The 13,101-nt window shown below is 40.6% G+C and overlaps 1 protein-coding gene across 1 annotated transcript; it reads right to left on the bottom strand.

Moving 5' to 3' along the window:
* Positions 1-1,573: 1,573 nt before the first annotated feature.
* On the bottom strand, positions 1,574-8,954 carry LOC112285629 (putative ABC transporter C family member 15). Its single transcript, XM_024526576.3, has 12 exons — positions 5,840-8,954; positions 5,379-5,699; positions 5,175-5,261; positions 4,858-5,016; positions 4,260-4,742; positions 3,962-4,126; positions 3,563-3,857; positions 3,209-3,423; positions 2,945-3,041; positions 2,530-2,738; positions 2,103-2,406; positions 1,574-2,005 (listed from the first exon to the last, which is right to left on the bottom strand). Exons 1-12 carry the CDS (start codon positions 7,985-7,987, stop codon positions 1,887-1,889), a joined length of 4,602 nt encoding a protein of 1,533 aa, XP_024382344.1. The 5' UTR covers positions 7,988-8,954; the 3' UTR covers positions 1,574-1,886.
* Positions 8,955-13,101: the final 4,147 nt, after the last annotated feature.

Below are 13,101 nucleotides of genomic sequence, written 5' to 3'. Positions count from 1 at the left end.
GATTTGTTGTCAAATGAATCATTTCTTTCATCAAGCATACTCATAATTTCTTCCTTAATAGATATGTAGAGATTGTTTAGATGGAATTCTAGTTCATAATTGATGAATTTATGTACATTCATAGTAGGTCTAGTTTCATTCTTTGCAAATACTAATGCCAATTATTCCAATAAGGTAGTAACTTCTTCCAATTCTTTCTTTCGTATTACTTCTTGAGCTTTTCTTTCTTTCATGATTGATTCTTCTGCTTCCATATTGTCAAAAAGAACCAAAAAAATATGTATATGTTTCCAATAATTCATAATTGTTAATGGATTAACTCCAATAGGCTAAGTATTCTCAAGGATTATTACAAATTGGTATATATTAATATATTTCCTCTTATTATCTATAAGAGAATCTATTTGGTGTTGAATCAATAGCTTGCAATATTGAGCTTTAAATGATTAAATAATTCTTGTATCCATAGATTAGAATCTAGTTACAGTATTTGGAGGCAAGAATTTAAGTCTAGTAATCTTCAATTGTATATCTACATTAGGTACTTGATGACTTGAAAAATTGTTAATCAATAGTAATATCTTTTTTTTTAAAAGCAACAACCATTATTCTCTCAAAATTCAAATATAAATTCTTCAAAGATACTTATTGTCATCCTAGCTTTTTCATATGCAAACTCTTTAATTTCAAAGGTTATATGGATTGAGAATATGCATACATGAAAATACTTGAGGCTTCATATACTTATTGATAATTAAAAGAAGAAATTTGATGGTACCATCAATATTTGCAATAAGTGAAACAATAATGTATTCTTTTTCTTTCTTCTTTCCAAACAACCTCTTTGTAGTAAAAGTATAATTTGATTCAATCTTATAAAAGAGATATTTCTAATCTATATTTAATATGTCAAAAAGAGCATACTAAGATGCACAAAATTTAATTTCTTTCATTTTCTTAAAGACCTCAAGAGAAGTACTAGCAAATGCATCCTCTTCATTCTTTCATCCTCTTTAAGGCATCTTCTTAAAGGCCTCAAGGGAAGTACTAGCAAATGCATCCTCTTCATTCTTTCATCTTTTTTAAGGCATCCTCTTAAAAGGCCTCAAGGGAAGTACTAGCAAATGCATCCACTCTGTAAGTATATCTTGATATGAAATCTCTTCTTGAATTTGTGCACCTTTTTCACCTTCCTGTTGAATATCATGCTATAAAATCTTTTTGCAACAGCAACTACAAGATCATCACACAAAGGAACATTATGAAGGTGAAAGTAGCTTGCTCCACATTTGGACATTGAGCTATATTAATGCACTTTGAGACAGCTAGATGTTGAACATCAATATCCAATAAATCTTTTGCAGATTCTTCATGGGTATGCAATTTTAACACTTATCGGAGTAACACATATCGGTGGACTGTAAGAAGAATTACATGTCGCTTAATGAGCTGGTGAAAGTATCCCAGCTCGGGCGTATGTAGGAATTTCAGGAAGTCAAAGGACGATGACCGAGCAGCTGATGGAGAAAGTCGGATTGGATAAGGAAATATCTCACGCAGATGTTGCCGAGGATTATTGCATAATCACGAATACTTAGATTTAAGGGTCAGACAGTTAAAGAAATGTTACTCTATTCCACCCTGTCAATGGAAAGGCGAATTTGAGAGGCTACAGAAACTAAGTTGCACGCATATTCAGGTTACATTTTGCATATGCATAGGGAGTTGGATACATATATTTGAAGTAGAGTGCGGTGTTATGTAGCTCAAACGAGAGGGATTTAAGGATAAAGTACATTTAATGAGGTTGATAGGTAACTCTATCGGCTTGTCCTAGGAAACTGGGGTGTTCAATCTACTCTGCAGAATAAAAATGTTGTGTATTGCTATATCATTGGGCCCTCTTGGTGTCTACGCGATGCATATTCATTCACAAGGGCTGCGAACAACGATGATGTGCCATTATCCAACAGCCTTGCTGGGCTATCGTATTCTTTTACCCTTCCTGTTCAGAAGATAACAATTCACAAGGTCAGCATCGGGTCAAGTAAGCTATCTAGACAAACATGACTCAAGTCAAGGCTTGGCAGTTGGAAGCTCACCTGCGTCTAACACGAGAACTTTGTCGCTATTCATGACAGTTGGAATCCGATGTGCAATGCTGATAACTGTAGAATCTGCGAATGCCTCTTGAACTGTTTTTTGGATTAACCAATCTGTATGCGCATCCACCGACGCAGTAGCTTCATCCAAAACCAATATTTTAGCTTGCTTAAGAAGTGCTCGTCCAAGGCAAATCAATTGCTTCTGCCCCACACTCCAATTGTCTCCGTCGTCCACCACCGGTGAGTCGAGCTTTTCAGGTTTCCTTCGTACAATATCTTCCAATTGACATGCTTTCAAGCACTGCACATACCATCAAGAACTTGCGATTGAAAATTAACAATTCAAACCATGCGGCAATTCTGCTAATCCTTGAAAGATAGAGATCTATAGTACAACCGAAGAAATGAGTGATTAGAGTCTCACCTCCCAAATCTCCACGTCGCTATGTTCCCCAAGGGGGTCAATGTTCGCGCGTATTGTGCCTTCAAAAAGAGTTGGCTCTTGAGGTATGATACCAAATTTAGAACGCAAGTCGTGGAGCCCCAAAGTAGCAATATCAATACCATCAACCACGATTTGACCTGCAGAGGCTTCCACAAGACGGAAGAGTGCCTGAATAAGAGTGGACTTACCTGTCATAGACAAAAAAAAACAAAACAAAGTTAAGAACGTATCCAGCTAATTAGAGAAGCATTCAAGCTTCAAGAGATTTGAAGTTCATGCCTTCAGTCTGAAAAGCTGTTCGATTTTCAAACTCAACCTTCCCAAAGGAAACCAAAACTTACACTCACGGGCAACATTATCAATCAGGACATAGACTATTGTTGAATATTCTTACCGCTGCCTGTTCTGCCCACGACGCCCACTTTATCACCACCTGAGATTCTAACTGAGATGCCTTTCAGCACAAGTGGAGTACCTGGACGATACCGCAACTGTTGCAAGATGCATATTGTGCAAGGTTAGAATGCTTTTGTATGGTTTAAGTTTTTAAAAATGGAAAGCAACCAAGTTGTGAGAGCAGGTGCAGCAAACTATTGTTCTGGTATCAAAATCTTAGATTACAGCCATGTTTTATTCTTTTTTTTTTTTATCTCCTGACCTGCAAATTCTTGATTTCGATGGCCCCTGTTGATGGCCAATTTGCAGCTGGCCGACGCTCTGGAACAATTGATGGAGCTTCGCTTGGAATATTAGTAAACTGACGGATACGTTCCACTGAAACCATTTTGTTCTCAAGGTTACAGGCGAGCCATACTGTCCAGTAAAATAGTTGATTCAAAGTTAATCCGTACGACAACGCCAGTCCCACCAGTTCTGAATGCATTGCAAGCGGAAATCTCCCGTCAGACATGGCTCGAAATTCTAGGAAATCCATTTTACAGCATAAAATAATACTTGTACAGCTAAATCTCGCAAGAATATCAATAAGTTTAGTGTTGAAGGGAGAGCTTACGTGGTGGAGCTAGACGAGCAGGCAACACAACAAGCAAGAAGGCCAAAGCGCATAGTACAACAGTGCCCATCATCTCGAGGCGAAATCCTAACCATTCGGTGGCACCATTGTTATGAAAAACCATACAGATGTTCTGATTAACCCGATCCATGTTGACTTGCGAAAATTCATGCTCCTTCTTGAAGCATCGGAGGACCATGAAGCCCGCAATGCTCTCCGAAAAGTGATGAATTATAGGCGCCTTCGTTATGGAGTCCATTCTTGTCAGCTCCCGAGAGCTTGCAATGTAGTAGGCCTGCATTACGACCACCAATTGTACTTAGTAGGTACCTTATTTTCTGCGAAAACCTGCATACAGCTGTCCTAGAAGAATCGATTACGGCCAAGTCTGTCAATTACCTGATATAAGACATAAACGTACGCGAGAGGGATCATGACAAGTATTATGGGCCACGCACTTTGGCACATCACAACGATCGAGCCGAAAAGAGTGAAGTAAATGGCTAAGCATGCACCATAAAAGAAAGCCATCCATACGTCCAATGTAGATTGGTCTGCCGACGCCTGCGCACATTAATGAAACTTCAGAGCAAGACTTTATGTTTGGAAAATTAGAGAGCTCCGCTAATCTAAGAAACAGAAATAGTTCAATTACAAAATCACTAAATAGATTCAGACATGACGAATTCTAACGAACCCGGCTGAGGATGCGTCCCGAAGGCGTCGTGTCAAAGAAAGCCATAGGTGCACGGAAGATGCTTCGGAGCATCTGAAGGTAGAACTCTTGAGTCGTCCTCAAACCGAGCAGAATGATCAAAATGGTGCGTGTCAGTACACACAGCCATGTCCCTAAGCTTAGAAGGAAGTAAACACGAATGAACCTCCCTGGATTAAGTGAACCTTGCTGTCCATCCGAAGTCTCATATGCCAACCAATAATCTGACAACACCATCATGATTTGCCACACGGTTTGCACAATGAGCAAGGTAATGATCAACCATGGCCCAAATGCCTTGGTCAAGTATAACCAATAAATGGACTTGCTCACATGACCAATCTCTCTCTGCTCCTCCTCAATCAGTTTGGCTGAACCTTGCTTAGCAGATGTGTCTCTGCCATTAGGTTGGGCGGGTGCGGTTGTTCCCTTTATAGAAGTGAGTCGTTCTAAAGTCGCATCAGGCTGCACCAGTACAAGGCATGCTTTGTCACTTAAGGTTCAGAAGAAAAATCTGAGTTCATGTGAGCTACTTGTGAATGAAAAATATAGAACGGATCTAGCCAGTTCTGCAACATACCTCACGGGAAGATACAGGCTCATCAATGTCCGCTGGTTTTTCTGTCTCCACTAACTGCATTGACTCGTTATGAGCGATTACTAATGTCGCTAGATCCGTGCCCGGCTTAAGTAGATCGTTGTATTTCCCACTCTGTACTATCATGCCGTCTCGCATCACCTGATCAAATTCAAGATCGAAATTGTAGACGTGGTAAATCTTTTCTTTCCTCATGAAGTCCTTCAAAAGATACCAACTCAGTGATCTAATTCTCAACCACTAATATCAAGGGTGGAATTATAGCAACCCCTTCACATAACGATGAGTGGAAAACATACCAGAACGCTGTCGGCTTCGTGAAGAAAGTCGATTTGATGTGTTACAAGGATGATTGTCTTCTTCTTCAGCGCTCTCTTAACGCATTCCTTTGTAGTCAACATTATCACAATTGTTTCAGCAAAGGTAAAGCTATCTAAATCCGTAATTTGCATGATGTTATTGAGACCCTACAATGTATTTTGAACAAATAGTTCAAGTCATACCTTGAATATTGCTGACCCAGTGTGAGCATCGACTGCGCTGAAGATGTCATCCAAGAGGTAGATGTCACAGTCTTGATACACGGCGCGAGCAAGCTGCACGCGTTGTTTCTGGCCTCCACTCAAATTGATACCCCGCTCGCCAATCTCAGTCTTATCGCCATCCTCAAAAATCTCGATGTCCCGCTCCAAGGCACAAATGCGCAACGTCTCGTTGTACCTCTTCCGGTCCATTGGTTGGCCAAACAATATATTCTCTTCAATGGTTCCGCTTTGAATCCACGAGCTCTGTGGCACGTACGCAACACTTCCCGATACGCAGACCTGCGCCAACATTAAGACAAAGATATGTAAAAAATCGATAACGAAAATTATGTTACTGAGGTGTGACCGACCCGATCTCCACATGACCATTGTTGGCAGCATCAGTCACTCGGACTTGATAAGTGTTAACAGGATAATACCTTGCCATGGAGCTTTGGCATTTCTCCGAGCAAGCATGCCAGAAGAGAGCTCTTTCCGGATCCAACAGTGCCAACAACAGCAACAAGGGCACCCTTCTTCACCTCCAAATTGATATCTGCTAGAATCGATGTCGATTGTTCATGGCTACTATCTGGTTCAGTCCAGGAGAAGGACGCGGAGCGAGCAGAGATTGCCAAATCCTCATCTCCTTCAATGGATTTCCTATCCACTGCATTCGTATCAAGCTCCTCACTTCGCATGAATTTCTCCAGACGTCCAAGAGACACTAGGGCCTGGCTCACGGAGATCAACGTTTGAGGGAAATTCCGGATAGGTTCCTGGACAACGCGAAATGTGGCCACGGCCGTAAAAACTTGGCCAGGCGTCAATTCCACTCCCTCAAGCAGAACGCAACAAGCGAAAGTAACAACCGAGACGATGGTGGGCGCGCACCAGACGAAGACAGTGGTACTCGCCACTTGGTACATGAATCGTACAATCCATAGGTACTCGAGACCCCGCAGCTTCTCAATCTGGTTACGGAAATGCGATTCCCATGCCTGCAGCTTGATCACTTTCATATTATTCAAGGCCTCACTCGTTGCCTTCATGCGTACATCCTTCGCCTTCATGATCAAACCCTGAAACATACGCTGCCGCTTCCCACTCCACGTTGATAAACATACGATGGCGACCATCGTTATCAAACCGGCGAGCATAGACCATCCCACAACAGAATACAAGATTGTCAAGGCAATGGTAATTTGTATAGGAAGCAGCCACAAGTTGTGAACCTGTACAATCACATCCTGCAGCAGCTGCACATCCACGGACATGTAATTCACAATCTCCCCCACGCCATGAGTAAGCCGTGCTGCATTTGTGAGCCTGATTCCCTTCTTGTACACCACTGCTACGAGAGTGGACCGAATTGCTATGCCGAGACTCGTGCATTGGAAGTTAAAATGGTGCGATGCAAGTACATCAGTGCCCTTGGAGCATGCAAGAACGAATACCAGTGTAAATCCCCACCATAATCCTGCGTTGTGCTCTCCAGTTGCGGTTTGTGACTTGAAATCTACGAAGCTCGTAATAAGCGCCGGCCCGACGTACATCACACATGCGCGGCACACCGCTAGCAACCCTGTTAGCATGAATTCTTTCTTGAAAGACAAAAACAGCGACGTCCGAACGCGATTGGGTTTCCCCTCGCTTCTACTCCAATTCTCTGAGAATCTTTGATACAATTTCTGCGCATCGTACTGTTCCACAAGTTTTGGCACATCGTCTACCTCGAGACGAGAATAGTAACCTTTCTGGAGGAGGGGGTTCATCCACTGCCACGTTAATCTGCTCAGCCAACTTGATTCAGCATAACCACTGATAGCTTCATGTGAGGGAATCTCATCGTGATGATGACTGACTAACAAAGGCTCTTCATTTTCGCCAATGCATTGAGCATCTTCGTCATTTTCCGTCTGGTCGTTCCTCGTTGTGAGGACAAGGACCGACGAGGCAACAAGGTTTACTGCTCCGGCTGTGAATGAAAGAATAGCTTCGGATGGAGTTGAGTACTGGTTGGGGCAGTTTTCGAGATTTCTAATCACAAGTGATATCATTTGAATTGCTGCGAGGATAAAGGTAATAATCCACCACAGCTGCACAAGGCTTCTCGCTACTTTCGTCGAAACAATACGAACCCTTAGCATCTCCGTCGCACATATTGCAGCAAAAGCGAGCCATGTCAAGCTCTGCGCAAGAAAATAAATCTTCCGAACCTCTAAATTATGATTCGTTGCGCGGCTTCCAGCTGCATCCACAGTGTATCTCTCCCAAGCAGCAGCAGCGGAGTACGTCAGAGCTGTTAAACAAGCTGCAATGAGCCTAAGACTACTAATAAAGGTACTCGAATTGACGGACGTCATCATCTTTTTACCCCGGAGATGTGAACTTCTGTCCACAACGAGATTGTACAATGAGGTGAGCGCAAGCATGATGACAAAGAGCGAATTGAAAGCTAAGCTCAATTCATCTTGAAAGCTCGGCGCCATGAATTCTGCGTCGCAAAGGCTCCACGAGCTATACTTGTTAACAATATACTCAACGTCCATGGCCAAACTGTTGGCCATTGTAAAACCTTCGAACATCAATCCGGAATTCGTAACAGCACGTGTACAGGACACGCGGCTCACTGAACTCAGCAAGATACTATCAACCTTAATCTCTACCTCAACCGTCAGTCTTCATGAGACGACGCTGATCAAAGCAGACTACAGCTCCGCTATTCGTGAGATCCACATACAGTCACTTTGGAATGACCATTGAATGCCAGCTGATGATTAGAAATCCTGTACGACTCAAGCTTCTGCAACGATTGTTACCAAAAAAAAAAAAACTAAAAAAAAAAAACTAAACTAAACTACTTACCAAGACCTTCAAAACTTGTAAGCAATTTCGACGGATTCTGAATGCATAACTATGGGGTCGCTCCAAACAAGTTAGTTTCTACACTACCTAACAAGGTTGCACGGATCCTCCTCTGAAAGCCAAATCCTTAGCCCCTGCTCCTCCAAATGCTTGGACAGGCTACAAAGCAGCTGCTCGTGTACTTCAATATTGTCGGTAAAGGAATTCGACACATTGTTTTGTGCAACACATGAGGATTCCACACTAACACCAGACCTTCCGTATTTCTAAACCCCGCGGACAACCTGGCCTTCAAATCCTGCTGAGCAACGAGAAATTAAGGGAGTAAACGAGCGTGCGATCCATTCCTCGAGCCACGACTCAAGGACAACGATCCTGTAGAAACTCACACTTTTGTGTGCACCAATGGGAGGGAATGTGTTGGAGAGAATTAGGGTCAGAAGAACACTCATGCGACAAGCTGCACAAGTCCACCCTCGCCGATCTGCTACTGGCTCTTTCTACATGAGCAGTATTCAGGACCCTGTGGAAGTGAATGTGTTGCCATGTGGTATCCGCAGCTACGAAGTCATGCACATGGACGGTGAACTGTGGCCTAAATATTCAAGTCGATCTTCCCTCAGAGCGGATCCAGGCGCAGTGCCAGCCGCTCCAGATGCTTGTCGCATTAGGGCTTGAAGCGCAGCGACCACCACTTTTCTGTACAAATGACAAGGGATCCCAGCTTTATTCAGATAGTTGCAGCAGCGTTAGGAACAGTGTGGCAGAGGGCGGTAGAAACCCCTGAGCCCACATCCACGCTAGTCACCAGATGGCTTGATCAGCACTACATTCAATGTCAAAAGTAAAAGAATTCTCACATTCAATGTCGTACTCACCACGTGACGTATAGATTGTCTGAGTTGATACCCTCTCTACAATTTAAGTCGTAAAAACATATATATATATATATATATATATATAGATCTTAAATTTATAATAAGGAATACAGACACACACAGAGCATTTTTCTTTTTTATGTATATTTTAAAGTTTGCCACCTTTTGCAAGGTCTAGACTAAAAATAAGCATTGGGAGGATATGTTAATCAAGATTTCAAGGCTACATCAGGTATCTTTTGTGGGTTCCAGTGTTATTTTTGGTATGAGAATAAAGTTGTTTGATTGCTGGTAAAGGTGAATCAATAAGTTACCCATCCAAAACTGTTTGACAGAATGGCTTTAGAACTCTGCAGAAAATAACAAAAGCAATTTGAGAATACTATCCACTAACCTCAACAAAACTTATTTGAGAACTTCGTTTTGATCCAGAAAAGTTAAACTATCATGCTCCTTTATGTTTGGAACCTTGTGTGTTTGGAATCAGAATGTTTAGAGGATCTTTATTATTTTGGAACATGGCATCCAAGTGTAGTCTTGAGTGAATGAACACAACATGCAGAGGAAAACGTGCAACATGTGGGGGAGGAGAAGGAACACTTGAATCACCAGGGCTATCTTTTGTAAGAGTGGGATCTCAACTGTCATCCACACAAAGTGCCAACTCAAAACGATAGGCCAGACTGAAAGCAGAGCTGTATTTGATATACACTGGCAAGCAAGGCATGTGTCCACCATCTAAATAAAGTATGTTGTGTATTTTTGTATGAGGGATAAGCTCATGTGACACACCATACTCTCTGCATAAGAAAAAGCAGTGAATTGAAATCTGTAGCTTTTCTTGCAGGGTACCTCCAATAGTAGGTTGTGTGAATCCAACAGATTTATGCTGGAGTGTGAAACTTAACTGCTGACATGACCCTATTATCAAATCCATTAAATCTTAGACAAAATATGAAAAAAAAAAAAAAAAAAAAAAAAGGAAAAGACAAACACTTTAAAAGACAAACACTACTAAAGATAAATGTGTCTTTTGTTGAGACAATCACTTTGATTCTCCTTGTCATATCAAAAGTTTGCTTCTCTCTTTGTACATATGTACATGTATATATACGTATTCGTTTTCTTTTTCTTTCTGCTTTTATGTTTTTGTTTGGAAAGATAGTAGAATTGAGTTCCTTGTCAAATTTGACACTGGAAGATAAACTGAGTAATTAAACAAGAGGGGGGGGGGTTCTTCATTTAATTTATTTTGACAACAATTGACTGTTGTTTTTACATATATATGACATGATTCACAAACAAGAATACATAAAGGTTTCAGTAATAAAAATAAATGAATAATAGAAAGAAAAATAATAAAAATAAAATGCACAATCAAAATTTCAGACACAAGCAGAAGGCTAAAAAATAAACCAAGGTAAAATACATGAAGTAAATCAAGTAGTTAATAAATTGAAAAAATAAAATATGACTAAAGCAATGTTACTTGTAAAACATGCCCCACAACTATGCTGATAAAATAATGCACATAATTTCAACAGAAGACTATACCATATCAAATTATGTCATAGCATACCATGTTAAAATAATAAATGATATACTCATTCTACATATTATCTATAAGATAATATATAGATTAAAGAGATGCAATTCAACAAACTTATAAAAATATTTAAATTCTGTTTAAATTGTATTGAGGTTATTTTGAATTTCAACTAATTTTTTTATCAATAATTAAAATAAATTAAGCATAAAAAATTTTAAAATCTGAGTTTGAATACTATAATTAGTTTCATAAACATTAATATGCTTCTTCCAAAACCAACCTTTTTATTTTCTAGAAAAACACAAAGGACACTTTATACTTATGAGACAAGGTGACATGCCACAACTTTTGGATGTTTTGATTGGTTGAAATCAAGATGGCTTCTTGAGTTGGCTTTTCAATAAGAAATAAGTCCAAAGGCTTCATAAGGAAAAACAAAAATGGAATGAATTTTTTTCTAAGTGGTATGAAAAGTGTTTTCAAAGAATTTTTGTTGGGCTTATTTTAATGAGTTTCTATTAAAGAAAAGAAAATAAAAAAAATTCCTAAAAACGCTCAAAATAAATATTTTAAAAAATCATGTTTTCTTTGTATTTTTAATAATTATTTGAATCAAGATATGGTTTAGCATATTTAGACTTGTGATAAAAGAATGATTTGGTTGATTTCATAACTTCTTCTAAAGATAATAAATATTATAAAGATTACGGTGCATGTATTGAAAGCTGACTGCTTCTACGTGATTCTGTTCTTCTCTTTTCTTCTTCATGTGTTAAGTATGATGAACCTGTATGAGTTAAACAAAAAAAACACCACTGTTGATGAATTAAAAATAAATTCGATTTTTTTTTTTTTTTTTGTTATCAATGCTTAAGGTAGAGATACATCGCGAGTCGCTGACAGCCTTATTTGGGAATACAGTTAACCCTCCAGAGTACCGTAGCCAGATGATCGTCCCAAATCGTTACACCCAGTGGACATGGCAGGCAGCTTTGCAGCTCCGGCACCAACTGACAGATCTGGCTCCTGCGCAACACAGATCACACTCACGGCACGAGATTAATACGTCTCTCATAATGGGCAGCATTCCGCACGAGACAGTCCACTCCTTGACCCATTGGGGCTAGAAGACACCAGGATGGACCTCTAGAGACTCATTCGGACTTGGAGGGCTCGGAGCCAGAGCTTGAACACCGACAGCAACATGTGGTCATTGCGAGCCTCAAGTGAGAACAGGCAGGACAGGAATGAGCTCAATCTTCAAGCGGCACGCTTACCAAGAAAACTAGGATATTATCTGGTCATCACACCCCGACGCTGTTTTAGAATCCCCATCAGGTCATCACACCCAGACCGTCACTCTTTGCAACGTTCTGTGCGGATGGGTGGTGGTGTTTTATTCCACGAATTGGCGTGGTTCGTGCTTGATACACATAATGTCATGTTATTTTATAACCTGCTACGACTTCTGAGTATTCTCCATCACGGGCTTTATATTTCTAACTTGTCTGTCCAAACTTTATCCAGTCGAGGGTCGACACAAAATATAGGATTGTCTTCAGTATTTCGACTTCCCTAGAAGCTCACGTTCAATGCCTTCCCTTGTCCCCTCGCTAATTTTGCAGCGGTAACTGTCTCAAAGAAGCGAAGTTGGGAGTTACAGTCCAGTGGGGGAAGCTTCATCCCCATGCTACGCCTGCCAACCATAATGATTGGTGTGGACCAGAATTCACCAAGTCTAGATTCACCATATTCCAGCGTTGCATCATACAATATTCGGATGCACGGTACTTTTGGTAGACAGTTTCATTTGACAACAAGAATTCATGAATGCGCTTTTGGCAGTCCGAATGCACATGCGAACAGGACAACCCACAGCAGCTGGAGCAGGTTGGCTGGCCAAATAGCTTGATCCTATCAAGTAGGGGAGATTCTATTTCCATTCCACCTTCATCCACAGCATTTGACATGTAAATTTGAACATTTATTTCGACAGAGTTCAAGGGCGAGGTGAATCTGATTCAATTGCAATCTTCTACGCACAACATTCTCGGCGCAAGTTCATCAATCGAGATGGTTGCAATACAAGAACAAAACCCTCTGCTTTTGACCAGTCGACGCAATGTTCATAACTTGTAGCGGGGAGTAATTTTTTAGGTAAGCGCACACTGCACAAGGCTACAAGCACGGCCCATCAGTGACAGGTAGTTGGAGAGTTTATTCCATAATTCCCAATCCTTAGTTATCACATATCGTCATGAAAATAAGTACTGTCCAAATTATTACAGTTCAGTACATAATTTTAGGTGATTTTCTAGGAGGCAATGTATGAATCATCAATGTGTACGCCCTTAATAAGCTGGACTCAAGGTATAAGCAATGGCATGCAATGATAGAACCGATTCCT

The sequence above is a fragment of the Physcomitrium patens genome, chromosome 8 (genome assembly GCF_059467195.1).
Source record: "Physcomitrium patens ecotype Gransden chromosome 8, ASM5946719v1, whole genome shotgun sequence".
Lineage (NCBI taxonomy): Eukaryota > Viridiplantae > Streptophyta > Bryopsida > Funariales > Funariaceae > Physcomitrium > Physcomitrium patens.
The sequence above is the reverse complement of the archived record's forward strand: the minus strand, read 5'-3'. Positions and strand labels throughout refer to the sequence as shown.

Bases quoted from the DNA above. Each gene is read 5' to 3' on its own strand.
- LOC112285629 (XM_024526576.3), bottom strand. From the start codon at position 7,987: ATGTTCGAAGGTTTTACAATGGCCAACAGTTTGGCCATGGACGTTGAG. The intron at 3,858-3,961 runs GTAATTGACAGA...GTCGTAATGCAG, and splicing joins ACGTTTATGTCTTATATCAG to GCCTACTACATTGCAAGCTC. The intron at 3,424-3,562 runs GTAAGCTCTCCC...CAATGCATTCAG, and splicing joins TGCTCGTCTAGCTCCACCAC to AACTGGTGGGACTGGCGTTG.